The 16725-nt window shown below is 41.3% G+C and overlaps 1 protein-coding gene across 9 annotated transcripts in view; it reads right to left on the bottom strand.

Annotated features, from left to right (window-relative positions):
- Nucleotides 1–16725, bottom strand: part of LOC137351668 (transcription factor 4-like) — a 143576-nt gene that overhangs the window by 29649 nt on the left and 97202 nt on the right. For all 9 annotated transcript variants that reach the window (XM_068016359.1, XM_068016362.1, XM_068016361.1 and 6 more), the window contains exons 9-11: nt 16143–16245; nt 12412–12551; nt 7422–7569 (exon numbers count right to left, since the gene is read on the bottom strand). In XM_068016359.1, coding sequence (XP_067872460.1) covers nt 7422–7569; nt 12412–12551; nt 16143–16245 — 391 coding nt within the window. The remainder of the gene's footprint in view (nt 1–7421; nt 7570–12411; nt 12552–16142; nt 16246–16725) is intronic.

Below are 16725 nucleotides of genomic sequence, written 5' to 3'. Positions count from 1 at the left end.
CATTTAAAAAAAATTAAAACATGGAATTTTTATGATAATGGAGAAATCTGATATTCCACAAATATAAAATTAGCTCTTCAGGGCCAGTGAGAGTCTTTAGCAGTAGTTATAAAGTTAATATACTGTTAAAAACCTAGTTACACTTCATTCAACAAGGGGCAACTATCTCCCAAGAGTTTTTACAGCGAGATGAACAGTGGAAGATGAAGTGTGGAAAAGCACAATAATACAGACGCTGCACATCTGAAATATAAACAGGAAATGTTGGAAATACTCAGTAGGTCTGGAGTATTTGTGGAGAGAGAAACAGAGTTAACGTTTCAGATCTGTGACCTTTCTTCAGAACTGCAAAGATAGTGGATGCACTGGCTATGATTTTCCAGAATTCCTTAGATTCAGGAACGGTCCCATCAGATTGGAAGTTGGCAAATGTTACGCTGCTTTTCAAGAAAAGGAGGTAGAGAGAAAACAGGGAACTACAGGCCAGTTAGCCCATCAGTCATTGGGAAGATGCTGGAAACTATTAAAGAAGTCTTAAACATTGCACTTGAAAAAGCATAGTATGATTAGAACAAGTGAGCATGGTTTTACAAAAGATCCTGTTTGACAAATTTATTGGAGTTTTTTGAGGATGTAACTAGTAGGGTAGATAAAGGGGAACCAGTAGATGTAGTATACCTGAATTTTCAAAAGGCATTTGATAAGGTGCCACATAAAAGGTTAATAGGCAAGATAAGGGCTCATGGTGTTGGGGTAATATATTAGCATGGATAGAGGATTGGTTAGAACAGGAAGCAGAGAGTGAGCCTAAATGGGGCATTTTCAAATTGGCAGGCAGTGAATAGTGGGGTGCCACAGGTATCAGTGCTGAGGCCTCAGCTATTTACTTTCTGTATTAATGACTTGGATGAAGAGACAGAGAGTAATGTATCTAAGTCTGCTGATGATACAAAGCTCAGTGGAAAGCTAAGCAGTGGGGAGGATGTCGAGAGGCTGCAAAGAGATATAGACAGGTTAAGTGAGTGGGCAACAAAATGGCAAATGAAGTATAATGTAGGGAAGTGTGAAGTTGTTCACTTTGTTGTAAAAATAGAAAAGCAGAATTTATTTTTTTTTTTAAAAAGGTGTGAAACTGTTAAGTGTTGAAGTTCAGAGAGACTTGGCAATCCCGATGTCTGGTTCCATTGCAGCTGCTGCTGCGATTCTCCGACCACCCACCAACCCCCCCACCCCCGCCCCACGTAACCAGACGTTGGGCTGTGCACAAGATCCAGCCCCTTACGTTTCTTTACTTGTCCCATTACTACGCCCTTGACTCTGCGCCACCAGTTCTTTTTGGTCATTTAATGTCTCCCGCCTTCCGCCCAATCACAGACCTTTCCTTTGTTCTTTTTCCACCCTCCCCCCAGATGCTGCCAGATATGCTGAGTATTGCCAGCATTTTCTATTTTTATTTTAGTGCACGAGTAGAAGTTCTCGTCAATTCAAATTTCCCACTGATTGCAGTCTGGGAGCAATTCAACAGCACACCTTCTGGAGGAGCGCTGAATCACTGAAAGCAACATCTGGATTTCCTGAAGTTACAGTCACGTTCAGTGGAGTAATGACAGCAAGCCCTGACAATTTCGCCGCCATTACCACTGCAAAGTCCCGGCAATTATATTGTACCGTATAGAGTATTATATACAACCATACTGGAAGTACTCAACTATTAAATTAATCTTCACATAGAAGGACTTGTCCCTTGGGCAGCAGGCACACGGGAACACCAGCACCTACAAGTTCCCCTCCAAGCCATTCACCATCCAGTCTTGCTAATATATCACTGTTCCTTCACCAATCACAATCAAAATCCTGGAACTCCCTTCCTAACAGCACTGTGGGTGTCCCTACACCACATGGACTGCAGTGGTTCAAGGCGGCAGCTCACCATCACCTTCTCAAGGGCAATTAGGAATGGACAATAAATGCTGGCCTAGCCAACAATGCCTACATGCTCTGAAGTAATAAAAAAAATCACCAGCAGGAGCAATGCAACAGGGGAATAGTAAAGAAATCGATATTGGCATCGTGTACTCTTGCCCCTTTTAAAAATTAGGAATTTAAAAAGAAAATGTCTTTAATATTTCAAAGCACATTCTGGATATGTGCAAAATAGGATCAAAAACTACAGAGGAAAGACAGGAAATTCCACAGAAGAACCCATCAGCTTCACACTCATGGCAGTTCTGGGGAGGGATCGGAGGACAAAAGGGAAGACAGAAGAGGATAGCATTTATTAAGTAGCGAACATCACACTAAGATCATTAAGGTGGCCAGGGAAAGCAACTCCATCCATTATTTGTACCTGTGTGCAACTCTTTTTAGCAAGTGGAACCTGTGCCAAACGCCACAGTAATTTCCAATGAAAATGTATGACTCAACATGACTGTCTTATAAATCTCTCTAAAAGAAACTGGACTTATTCCATATAACACCAACTTACATGAAATACCACAGTTGAAGAGAAATCTTCAGCAAGAGGAACCTTTCCTTCAAAGCTGCTAGTTAATTGTCTAATCAACAAATTACCATTGCTTACTAGCCTGTTCTGATGAAAGGTCATAGACCTGAAACGTTAACTCTGCTTCTCTCGCCCCAGATGCTGCCTGACCTGCTGAGTATTCCCAGCACTTCGTTTTTATTTCAGATTTCCAGCATCTGCAGAATTTTGCTTTTATCATTGCTTACTAACAGGTTTCCTCACCATTTCCACAAGATATGCAGTTGTTAAATTTTCATAAATTACATTTCAGGATATACAGAAATTATATTCCATTTAAAATGTGGAACAGAAAGTAGGATTTATAATTTCTCCTTCCAGTTGGAATTCAGACATAACTTAGTCAAGAGCGTAAAATTAAATGCGGTTTGAGAAACTTCTCTGTGCTGAATTTAGGTCATCTTTTGAGTTAACTAGGCTTCACATTTCACTCGTCTTGTATCTCAAGGTAAAGTCAAGTCATTATGTGCAAACTCCACAATAGTTTCCTGAGTTAACTTACAGAAATACAATACAAACAGAGGAGGTCTGATATCTATCCCAGGAAAAGTGGTGTTTTGCTCTGATGGTTACCAGATATGGTTGAACTGGGCTGTCCGTGGAATGCAGCAGATTATAAGGGTGCATTTTTTCCCCCACTGATGTACTTTTTCATAAGCTTGCTTTGATGGGGAGCCATTCCTACACATTAATACCTCATATCCAAAAAACATTTCCTTAAAAACTAGCCTCTATAGAAATCGCCCTCTGCTAAATCTATTTTTAGTACTTTTATGCTGTAAAATGGACTACAGCCAAACCAAACCCGAGGTGAAATGTAACCTCATGAATTGCGACCTCTTTTTCTGATTATAGTGAAAAATTTCTTACACTGAGTTTTGCAAGTTTATGGAGCTTGTGTTTCTTGCCATATCTAAAGGATTCTAATCAAAATATTAACAATTTTAATCAATTAAAGTTAACACCTTGGAGCTAAAACAATGTAGAGCACATACCGTAGAGCTAAAACATTTTTAAACTTGTGTTAAGTACAGTTTATACAAGCTCAAATAAATCATGCTTGGATGCTGGATGTAATGGTCAGCTTCAACTGGGGTCGATATATTTTTTAACATCTCGTCTTATTGAAATGTACAAACTAATTCAGTTTAAAAGAGAGGCATGAAACAGAATTTTTATTCTTCTTGTGAGCTGTCTGACTAAGAATTCTTTATTCAGTGAACTGAATTTAATGTAATTCTATGAATTTTTCGGCCAGCACGGAAAAGAAAATTACTACTTTTGGCAAAACAATTCCATTCTTAAAAAGCACCCACAGAAAGAAAGTAGAAATACTGAAACTTGACAAGAAATACAATGGTCTAGGCCTTGACAAGAATTGTGTTGCAATTCAGTGGAATGGTAGAGTGAAGGAACCTTGGATGACAAGAGATGTGGAACAGCTAGTCAAGAGGAAGAAGGAAGCTTACTTAAGGTTGAGGAAGCAAGGATCAGACAGGGCTCTAGAGGGTTACAAGGTAGCCAGGAAGGAACTGAAGAATGGACTTAAGAGAGCTAGAAGGGGACATGAAAAGGTCTTGGCGGGTAGGATTAAGGAAAATCCCAAGGCGTTCTACACTTATGTGAGGAACAAGAGGATGGCCAGAGTGAGGGTAGGGCCGATCAGGGATAGTGGAGGGAACTTGTGCCTGGAGTCGGAGGAGGTAGGGGAGGTCCTTAATGAATACTTTGCTTCAGTATTACTAGTGAGAGGGACCTTGTCGTTTGTGAGGACAGCGTGGAACAGGCTGATATGCTCGAACAGGTTAATGTTAAGAAGGAGGATGTGCTGGAAATTTTGAAAGACACGAGGATAGATAAGTCCCCGGGGCCAGACGGGATATACCCAAGGATATTACGGGAAGCGAGGGAAGAGATTGCTGCGCCTTTGGCGATGATCTTTGCGTCCTCACTGTCCACTGGAGTAGTACCAGATGATTGGAGGGTGACAAACGTTATTCCCTTGTTCAAGAAAGGGAATAGGGATAACCCTGGGAATTACTAACCAGTCAGTCTTACGTCGGTGGTGGGCAAATTATTGGAGAGGATTCTGAGAGACAGGGTTTATGATTATTTGGAAAAGCATAGTTTGATTAGAGATAGTCAGCATGGCTTTGAGAGGGGCAGGTCATGCCTCACAAGCCTTACTGAATTCTTCGAGGATGTGACAAAACACATTGATGAAGGAAGAGCAGTGGATATGGTGTATATGGATTTTATCAAGGCGTTTGATAAGGTTCCCCATGGTAGGCTCATTCAGAAAGTAAGGAGGCATGGGATACAGGGAAATTTGGCTGTCTGGATACAGAATTGGCTGACCCATAGAAGACAGAGGGTGGTAGTAGATGGAAAGTATTCAGTCTGGAGCTCAGTGACCAGTGGTGTTCCGCAGGGATCTGTTCTGGGACCTCTGCTCTTTGTGATTTTTATAAATGACTTGGATGAGGAAGTGGAAGGCTGGGTTAGTAAGTTTGCTGATGACACAAAGGTTGCTGGAGTTGTGGATAGTGTGGAGGGCTGTTGTAGGTTGCAACGGGACATTGACAGGATGCAGAGCTGGGCTGAGAAGTGGCAGATGGAGTTCAATCTGGAAAAGTGTGAAGTGATTCATTTTGGAAGGTCGAATTTGAATGCAGAATACAGGCTTAAAGACAGGATTCTTGGCAGTGAGGAGGAACACAGGGATCTTGGGGTCCACGTCCATAGATCCCTCAAAGTTGCCACCCAAGTTGATAGGGTTGTTAAGAAGGTGTATGGTGTGTTGGCTTTCATCAACAGGGGGATTGAGTTTAAGAGCCGCGAGGTCGGCACAGTGGCGCAGTGGTTAGCACCGCAGCCTCACAGCTCCAGGGACCCGGGTTCGATTCCGGGTACTGCCTGTGTGGAGTTTGTAAGTTCTCCCTGTGTCTGCGTGGGTTTTCTCCGGGTGGTCCGGTTTCCTCCCACAAAAAGACTTGCAGGTTGATAGGTAAATTGGCCATTATAAATTGTCACTAGTATAGGTAGGTGGTAGGGAAATATAGGGACAGGTGGGGATGTTTGGTAGGAATATGGGATTAGTGTAGGATTAGTATAAATGGGTGGTTGATGTTCGGCACAGACTCGGTGGGTCGAAGGGCCTGTTTCAGTGCTGTATCTCTAATCTAAAGGTTATGCTGCAGCTCTATAAAGCCCTGGTTAGACCACACTTGGAATATTGTGTTCAGTTCTGGTCGCCTCATTATAGGAAGGATGTGGAAGCTTTAGAGAGGGTGCAGAGGAGATTTACCAGGATGCTGCCTGGACTGGAGGGCATGTCTTATGAAGAAAGGTTGAGGGAGCTAGGGCTTTTCTCATTGGAGCGAAGAAGGATGAGAGGTGACTTGATAGAGGTGTACAAGATGATGAGAGGCATAGATAGAGTGGATAGCCAGAGACTTTTTCCCAGGGCGGAAAGGGCCATCACCAGGGGGCATAATTTTAAGGTGATTGGAGGAAGGTTTAGGGGAGATGTCAGAGGTAGGTTCTTTACAGAGAGTGGTGGGTGCGTGGAATGCACTGCCAGCGGTGGTAGTAGAAGCAGATACATTAGGGACATTTAAGCGACTCTTTGATAGGTACATGGATGATAGTAGAATGAAGGGTATGTAGGTAGTTTGATCTTAGAGTAGGTTAAAGGGTCGGCACAACATCATGGGCCGAAGGGCCTGTACTGTTCTATGTAAAAATTATGACAATGAGGAGACCACTGTGTAAATTTTGATCTATATTATGAGAGGCTTCTACTTTTTATAAAATGTTTTTAAGGACAATATATTTAAATTGTGGAAATGGATTCATTTGGAAGCCTGGGGTCACTGAAAGGACACTTGACTGAAAACACCGGAAGATTCAAGGAGTGCTAAAAATAACCTCTACTGGAGATCACCTGCTTCAAGATAAATAAACAACAGGAACCTTAAACTAAGGGGAGATGTTTACAGAGAAGTTGCTCGCCAAGGTTTATGGAGGTCAAGAGGTTGACTTCCTGTTTGGGGTTTGGACTGTTTTCAGTTCAGTGGGGTATGAACTGTTTTGAATTCAGCTGGTGTTTTGCCTGCCAAGAAAAAAAAAAACCCCCAGCTCATCTTCCCTGCACCTCTCTAAGAGACCCTGAGAAGTCCAGTGTGTCAGCTCCTCTTTCCTTCTGTCTTTGAAAAACCCTGCGATTCAAGTGTACTGATGCCACATTTCTCCTGGAAAAACCTGCCAGATTAATTCTCAACGCCGCTTGAAAAGAACTGCTCCAGAAAAGATCCCAGTAACCAGTCACATATACCCAGACGCCAGATCAAAAGGGATAACTGACATCTTTCCATATTTTTTTGTCTTTTTCTTGTAACAGACCTCTGCAGAGAGAATTTCTGTATTTTTTTCTTGTGTGCGTGTGGGATTTTAAAAGGGAACTTTCATATTTCAATCGGTGTGTTAATGCTCTGCTTCGTTACTGGATAAGTCTTGTTTTATAATAAACTAGTAATTTTGTTTTTATTAAAGAAACCTGGTTAGTGTATTTTATTCTGGGCTATAAGGAATATAGTATATGATTGATCAGATCAGTAACTGGGTAAACATTTAAAAAAATGTTGTGACCAATGGAGAAGCGGGACTAGGAAAGACAGTGCACTCCTCCCACCCTCGGTCATAACACCACAGAAAATAAATCAACAAAAGTCTGCCTCATTCATGTGAAAAGTAGTGCTGATATTTGCAAGTTATCCTGAGAATCCTACTTTCTATCATGAAGGACAATGCACACTTCATAGTCCTAAATAGTCCTAAAAAGATGCACTGCAATTATACATTGAAAAGCCATACATACTCATGATGGTTTCTGTCCCACTGATTGGTGGTGTGTGAGATGAAACGCCATATGCAGCCGAACCTGCATTATTGGAACAGTGGAAACCAGACATAGAAGGAAGAGTTCCATTAACTTCTGTTGATGGCACACTGTGTATTGGGTAGCTCTGCAAGAGAAAAATGTAGCTGTACAAAGCTCATTCACCAATTTTCTAAAGGTACGTTGGATATAGAGCATAATCAGCTGCAGCACGATGCCCTTAAACCAAGTACAATTACTCTAATCATATCACACTTAGTAGACCCACATCTCAATCTCAAACACAATGGGTAAAGGAAAGGCTCACCATGATACTACTGCTGCTCTAAGGCTTTCCCCTTGTGCTGCACTTCAAAATCGAATAAGCAACCCAAGAAATCAGTATACATTCCTACCTTCATGCATATAATTTCTGTCCCACTCCCCAACAAAAAAAATTCAAATCATGTTGAAAAAGTGTAATGTTTAAACAATAAAAAGGTATAACTATAGTTAGTAGAGTGATAGAACAAGTGAACACTCAAGGTTTCCAATGCAGGTTTCTAATCTCAATCATGCCAATTTTGTCGAGAAGAGCAAGTCCTTCCTTTCAGAATGAGGCATGAAAGAAAGTCCCAGACACTTCTTCTGCAGTTTCTAGCAGTAGACCACCAAGTGGCATTGAAGTCTTTGAAGAGGTTACAAACAAATGCATGTTACAAACCAACTTCAGGAATTGGAGAACAAGAACAAAAACAAAAATGTATAAGGATTTCTAACCATTATGCACCTAAGCCATATTTTAAAACTAGAAATGTTAGATACCCATCAAGCACACAGAAGTTTTAAAATCTTTCAGGAATGACAGACCAGTAATGTCGATCAGAATGAAAGAGTGCTTCATTTATGGATTCACTCATCTGAGCTACAGGAGCTAAACAATTCTAGCTCACATGAAGAAATCCTCACTATTTTGACTGCAATCTTTGATTCTGTAATTCTCTTATGAAAAGGATTTATAGAGGAATGGGTAGAATGCAAACTGTAACCAATAACTTTTAATACTGACACTAAACTTCTGCCTTATGATGTAGGAAAGGTTAAGAGCTTTGGGAGGAGGCAGCTTTTGTGCACCATTTAGCACCTTTGGCAATAAGAGGAAGCTGTTTCCTCAACCTCTTGGTTGGGAAGAGCAGGGAATCTGCAGGGAAGGCAATAAAATGCAAAATTTGTGAAGGTTTCACAGCCAAGTAAGAGGAAACTGGTTTCAACAGAAATGTTTTTTAAATAACCCACTGGATTTAACTATAGCACATTGGGGGCTTGGATGGACTATATTAAGTAGACATTGTCCCCAACTGTAAGCAATCACAAAAACTGAATGTGCCCCTTGGGCTAGGTACAACTCTCAAATGCATGCATCATGAGGGGTTGCTACACTGACATTTCTTCAGCCCCATAGTTATAAACTGAGCTGTGAATGTTTTTCTACAAGGCAAAAAAAACCACAAGTCTCTTTGCACGGTTAATGGCCTGAAACATAACTCAAAGCAAAACAGCTGATCGACTGAGAAGGAAATGCATAAAATGTGATCGTTTGTAATGTTTTTCTAAAACAGTCCCAGTTTCTGTGTGCTGGATAAGTACAGACAGGACCACAATATACCCTTAACTCCTGTACATGGTAGATGTTATTGTGCAGAAAAATGAGTAGAAATTTGCACAAAATGCTTAAGCTTTTAGCCTCAAAATTCCTAGTCCAGTCTTAAAAGTTGCATGCTTTTTGTAATGGGCGGAGGACGAGGAAGAAGTGTTTCAATATAAATTACTCAAGGGGTCAGATCCTTAAAATTAGAGCTAGGTCATTCAGGGATGATTTCAGGAAACATTTCTTCACACAAAGGCAGTGGAATTATGAAACTCTTCTTCCCACCCCCCCCCCCCCCCCATCTCCTCCCCGCCAAAAGATGTTGAGGCTAGGTCAATTGAAAACTTGAAAACGGAGATTGAGAGATTGTTAGGCAAGGGTATTAAGCAATATGGAACCAAGGTGGATAAATGGAGTAAAGATACAGATCAGCCACAATCTAACTGAATGGAACAGGCTCGGGGGGTGATTCTTGCAGCAACAGGCAGTAGACTATGTGAAATAAATTTGGTCGTCTCAATCCAGTTCCTCGTGAACATTACCCATAACATGGAAGTGGTCAAATTCAGCACTAATTATGAGTGCCACTCAGATAGGATGGTTCTTGTGGGAAAAAGTTCTCAGTGTAGTAAGAATGTTCCTGGGAGATTATGGCTCAGGTACAATGTTGAGTAGAGCTCCAAGACTCTTATTTTGCATCTGGTCAAATGATATCTGACCTGTGAATATTTGATGTGACATTGCATGCCCCAAAGAGATGTTGCACTGTCCAACACATCACCTCCAGTGCAAAAAATGTACCTTTTGCACTTAACCCTTTTAGGTGAAGAAAAATTTAAATTTCTCTCCTGGCCATAAAGACAGATCTTAAATTCTTTCTCCTATACAACCTGGAGACCTGGCACATGAGAACATACTTTTGGGGGGGTGGGGGTGGGGGGGTGGGGGGGGGGGTAGAAATCAGGTTACCATCCTTTTGAGTCATTGCTGCTGATCCAGCTCAGTCACCAATTTCAGAAATACAACACTAGCTGAGTAATGCTGTGTACTTTGTTTATATCACCTAAGCTGCTCATTTCAGGCTTTCAGCCTGCCATAATGAGTGTCTGGGGCCACAAAAAAGGTGGAATTAAAATATACAAAAATAAAGGTACAGGAATGTTTTTGAGATATGAATGGGTTGAGAATTTAATGTGAACTTCAAATTCACCACTATATCGAACACTTTCCAATAAGAAGCCCGATTGACCCAAAACAAACAGGAAAATTCCAAATGTTCCTGACTCATTAGTCGCAGCCACAACTAAAGAGTACTCATGGGATTGCTGATCCATCCCTTGAAAACACTGACCCGCATTGCATGCAAAGTCATGAATGAATTTACAGTCAATGCCGTGAGGATTTAATTTTTGTTTAAAACAAACAAAGCAAGTTGCAATCTGAAAGAATCAACTAAAAATTGGTCAGAAAGATTGAGTTTGATGGTTCATTACATTCCTCTGTGGTTTAGCCCCACTATAGCTTGAGGCAGTGTGGCTGCTGATTAGACTACTGTCATGGGACGTAGGTCTGAATATTCCTACTTCGACACTTTCTTCAAATGACATTCAAAAGAAAACAAATGGTTTTAATAATTGGGTCAAGGAAATCACATTGGGTATAAATACACATCTCCTAAAAAAGAGGAACATTACTGTGGGGGCGGTGGGGGGGGGAGGCAAGACAAAAAAATGTGGGGGAAAGAAAGGTGCTAAGCATCTCTTTTGCTCTTAAGAGCCAACATTGTTTACATAACAGTGCACTTCAGATCAATTCACTGTGGCAAGAAACATTGATGTTAGGCATTATATAAATGAAAATATATTATTCTGTAACAGAAAAATGTTACCTATTCTAAATAGTCCATTTAGATAGTTTTTTTTGTCCACTATTATTGATGGGTGAATAAAAGGAGGAGATTAAAAACAGCTGATATAGTTTTACGATTATAAAATCCTGCTGAAGGTTTTTACAACCATGAATTTACCTCTCTTCTTCCTAATGCATTTCAGTTACCAACACGTTGGGCTGAATTTTATCAGCGCGCCATGCTCTGCGGCGGCACGCTGTGAAGGCGGTGGCCTTCCAATATGGAAGTGCCACTGCACAGCCCCCGCGATATTATGCACGGGGGCTGATTTAAATGGAGGGGGCGTAGCATCCGTCGTCAATGACGTAGAGGGGGCAGCCGCCGCGTCCCCGGCAACGGCGTCCAGCGCCACCACGCAGGCGCCATTTTTAAAGGGCTTTAAGCCCTTCCATAACATTTTAAATTTTTCACGGTCTCGGTCTCTGGGAAATAAAAACAACATTTCAATACAACTTTAAATCCCGACTCCCACCCCACAATGGGTAATCTATATATAAATTGCCCTCTCCTCCCAGAAAAAAAACACTTATTTATATCCCGAACTTTCCCCACCAAAATTTATTCCCTTTGACCCGCGACCCCTTCCACCATCCCTGCAACCGATAGGGATGGTTTTCCCTGCTCCCCCCACTACACCAACCTGATAATTTTATTCCTCCCCCTTCCCCACCAGTGTCTTGCCTCGGAACTCCAACTGAGTTCCGAAGGCATGAGTGTGGTGGCCAGTTGGCTGTAAAATTGGCGTGCGACAGCCGACGGCGTCAAGTAAGTACATCACCATGTTAATGTGGCTAATTTTAACGAGGCCTTGCCGCCGCCGGAAAAATGCAGCAGTGCCTTCTCGACGTTGGGGGTTGTGGCAGCCCTCTCCCGGCAAAATTTTATGAGCCCCCCCCCCCCCCCCCCACCCCAATCCCCGGCGTCAAGGGGCTAGTAAAATTCAGCCCCTTTCATCCAGTCCCACAGGTGACCCATATTTCATTTACTTACCAGGGTATACATGCAATATTTAAGATTAAATGTTCCAACAAGATTGCCAAACTGTAAATGCTGTCAGGGTGGCTTAAAAAAAGTTCAACTGCTGTTCTAAAACTGCTTTGGCTTGCTCACAGCTTATCTTAAAGAAGTCTGAATAAACTTGGATGAGCTATCCACATTGAATTTAACACTGTGCACACCATAACTTGTGTTCACATTCTCAGCACTGGTCAAACAATTGAGTGATGATGTACCTACAATCCAATTAACTCACAAATAAAATCAGTATTATTGCTTGGATTTTTATACAAAATGTGAAATTCACAATATAACAGTTTTACCACATGCTAAAATTCTGTACAACCAAGAAGAATATTTTAATGTTTTCTTAAAATTAAAAGGATAAACAAGCATTTCCAATTTTGAACCATATTCTGGAGATAAAGATTAATTACCAGGCGTTCATGTGGATGAAGGTTGGTGTAGCCACCAGATTGGGACAAATGGGAAGAAGAATTTGCCATCAAACCTCCATATCCAGGCTGACCCATTGCACTGGATGAGTTCCAAACATCAGGACCGTTGTGAATACCATCTAGAATGCAGCAAAAAATTTATTTAAACTTGGTAGCCCACAGAAATGAAAGTAGTTTAATTATGTATGCATATTTAATCTGAAAACACAGATAAAACAAAGTAAAAGTAAATCAAATCACTTTTAGGTAAGCATTTTTGTTCTTTCAGGTTATCCTCTACATCTCATGGGTAAATCCTACCACTAATGGGGATCATTGGGATCTGTTGATATCGGTGCAGGAAGAAAACCTGTTTGGGGTCTGATGCAGCTGGTTACACACACTCATTTTCGGGAGTTGGGTTTCTTTTAATTCTTTCACGGGATGTAGGAGTCGCTGGCAAGGCCTTGACCGCTGCAGTCCAGCTGTTGCGGGTACACCCATGGTGTTAGGAAGGGAGTTCCAGGATTTTCATCCAGTGACAGTGAAGGAACAGCAATTTATTTTCAAGTCAGGATGGTGTGCGACTTGGGAGGGGAACTTGCAGGTGGTGGTGTTCCCATGTGTATGCTGGCCTTGTTCTTCTAGGTGGAAGAGGTCGCGGGTTAGGAAGGTGCTGTCGAAGGCTGAATCTAGCCCAAGCTTGGGGGGATAAAAGCTTCCTCTCCCTCATGTGGAATGAGTTCACAGTCCTAATCCAGTTCCTCGTGGGCATAAGCCTACACAGACAAAAGTGTCCGTAATTCAGAATTAATTGCACAATTTCAGTCAGATAGGTCATAGGACACCTTGGCATGGAAAATGGAAAAATACAACTAGTGCTGTGGAGTGTGCATTTTATTTCCTTCATGCACACAAGCACAATATTCAGAAAAAGTCATTAAAAATATTACCCAACTATTCATTTATTTTAATACATGCCCATTCAGATACATCTCTAACTAGTCTTTTATTTATTAAAATTGAACAATGGGAAGTGCCAAATGAACACACACAAAAATCATCTTTTCTTCACTGCTCAGGTTTGTAGACTATTTAGCAGGACTGTTGTGCCTTATTCTTGTGTGACTAAAAAACATTGGCAGAACAAAGCTAGAACAGAACTTGTTTCCTCATTTACTTGATACTCACAGCCAGAGGGATATTTTCTTGTTAAACGTTTTTAAGTAGATAGAAATTTGGCTACAACATGTATGCTGAAGGAGCTGGTCCTTAGCCATGTTCTACAAAAGGATTATAGAAATGCTGTAAATTGCAGAATCCTCTTCAGCCCTCAAACCAGAATACTGATCTTTTCAAATGCCTATTTTTATATCCCTTGTATTGAGACAGAGAAACTAGTGGATCCTTCCACAACAACATCCAATTTATCCACCTTATAAAACGGAGTAGAAATGAGGGCATTAGGAGTTTCTGAAAGAATGATAAACAGTCTGGAATAAACAGTTAAAATGCATACCAAACACTGAGGGAAGCTATGTTCTGTTTAAGTTGTTTAGTGTGCACTTTGGGGGGGGGAAAAAAACTGCAAAAGAAACTGCTCCCTAGAAAGTTTAATCTGTTTGAAGTTATAAAGTGGATACCCTAGGAAGATACAATTTGGAGCTTCTCCAGGTTCACGAGAAATTTGAAATTAAATGCCATGTGGTACAGGTCTCTTGGCTCATTCATGTGAGAATACTCAAACCAGGCAACTGTGAGTGTATCTGAAACTGCTGTAGATACATTTGGGTTACCATGACTATAAGCCTGTAGCAAAAACTCTGGGCTCAAAACGCACAGATAAACAGTTCCACTTAGAAACTCAATTTTTCTAGCAGTTCTCTCCAGTAACATTGAGCCCATGGACACCATCCATTAGGGATTCTAGACATCAGACTGTACATCTTCACGAACAGAAAACAATGAAATGCAGGATTGTACTGTGTTGCATTCAGCTACTACTTTCACTAAAACCCCAGCTCATCCAGAGTCATTGACTGGAAATTTTATGTTGAGGTGTTGGCCCCACCCACAGGCTAAAATGTCAGGAATTCCACCCGAGGCAGGGAACCCCACCCCAAGAGCTACCAGCCAATCAGAGGGCCAGCAGCTCTTCAGTCCCAGCAACACCACTGGGAGAGGTGAGCACTGCTGGGACTGCACCCAGCCAGATGACGATGGACGTCACCTTTCACGAAGGTAAGTGGGGTTTAGGCCTCTCTGGGGGTGGGGGGTGGTAGTTATAGCACGGGCAGCCGGTCCTGCTGGGGGGGCCCTCCGTGAGGCACAGAGTACCTGATCAGGAGGCCCCCCCACCCCCCAAGTTCGCACGGAGGCCGCCAGGTTTTATTAGGTGGGCACCTCAGGTGAAGTGCCCATTGAGGAGGCCCTTAAGTGGCAATTTGCCTGGGGCTGACAGGCTGTTTGCCACCTTCCCCGCCGCTGGTAAAATAGCAGTGGGGCAGGTATGCAATGGGAATGGCGCACCCCCCCCAACTCGATTTTAGGCCCACCCACTTTGGGGGGGGTAGGGGCAGGGGGTGGTGAGGAAGCATAAAATTCCAGTCATTATTCTGGTACATACCTTAAAGAATGCTTCAAAAAGCTCGAACTTCGATTACCAAAAATCGTGTCTTGAATCATCATACCCATGGAAGACGACAAAACCTCAGTTACACCTCTAGTGTCCATTCCACTTAGCTTGCTCGCATTGCTGTGTTATGTGCAAAAATGATTTGCCACTCTGAGCCAGCAGATGAGCTCAAGTGAAGTGTGATGCACTTAGGAGGATTTCTCTGCACATGAGGCAGAAGAACCACCAACTGAATGAAATGGCATCAAGTCTCAACATCAGTCAGAGATTGATGCTTCATTTAAATATTAGACCAACTCTAAGTACCAGAATTCAAAATCATGGTTGGTGTAAAGCCAATAAAAGCACCAATTAAAACTGGCATGATTCCTTTGTACACAGAGAGACTGCTAGAATACCTTGCTGTGCTTAACCCTCACATTTACAAATCATCCTTAGTTCCCTAACCAAAACTGTTGGACAAGATTCAAGGTCTCTACATAGGAGCAAACAAAACATGGAGAAAATTGTGCTGGGGTTATATAGGGGGAAAAATTGATTTCAGAAGTTGCACTCTGAAAGGCTCAAGCATCTGAAAATATTCTTGAGCTATATTGGTTTTGACCAATACCTAGAGAATGTAGAGAATATATAGCGGGACGGACTCATCTTCCTATTTATATTTAATTCCTCAGAGTTTTCCTTGTAAAACCAACTTTAATTAGACTAGAGTAGGTGTACAGAATTTCACAGTTAATTTCTACAAATATATTCAGTGTTACCAGCCCATAATTTAGGTTTCTTTGATTGTTGAGTTTCCTTTCTACTGTTACAATTTTAATACTTATGATTTGTTTTATTTGGGTAATATTCCAGAAATGTTTTTAAGCAATGAAAATGTACAAAATTAAAACTATGCAAGTTAACAAGTAGTAATTTTCTCAAAGTGCATTTCCCCTAAAAATAGCATAGCAGACGAATGAAAAGCATTCTTATGCATGAACAATATTGGGTATATTTTCACAGTTGTGAATCATGAATTGTGAGTGAATGAGAAAACACAAAGTGTTAGCCAGTTCAATGCTGATGAATTCAGTTATCCGTAATTAGCCTTTACCTTGGATATAGAAAGAGCCTGGAAATACAGACCCTGAAGGTTTGGATGAAGAATACCCAGCTGAATCTCTACTATATTCTTCACTTGATGTTGAAGCATAGACCTGCATTGGAGAAGATAAATTTATCACATAAATATTGATAGTTAAAACTGGATCATGGTTTTTAAGTCAATTTCAGCAGTATTTATTGCCATTTTAACTCAAATAATTTAATCTCTTCCCCACTATTTAGTTATAAGTATTTTACAATAAATGCACTTTCACATAATTTACATGACCATACTCCGTGTACAATACCTGAAGAGGCATGTTCCCTCAACATCAAATGGGCATTTCATATCCCTTGTCCTCATCCCCAACCTCCATTGGCACCAATGTCCAGCAGGGTCAAGCACGCCTACAAATATCTCTACAGCTGCAACGACAGAGCTGCCTTAAAGAATTTGTCACGCCACCAATATTTCTCCTCAATATATTGATTATTGAGGAGCAGATTTTTTTTGCCAATTAATATGAAGGACAGAGCTAAATAAATCAAATTCAGTTTTCATTGCATGGGATTCCAGAATTTTGTACTTTGGT

This window comes from Heterodontus francisci, chromosome 36 (genome assembly GCF_036365525.1).
Source record: "Heterodontus francisci isolate sHetFra1 chromosome 36, sHetFra1.hap1, whole genome shotgun sequence".
NCBI classification, from domain to species: Eukaryota; Metazoa; Chordata; class Chondrichthyes; order Heterodontiformes; family Heterodontidae; genus Heterodontus; species Heterodontus francisci.
Note: the sequence above shows the minus strand (reverse complement) of the source record. Positions and strands in the feature narration are given on the sequence as shown.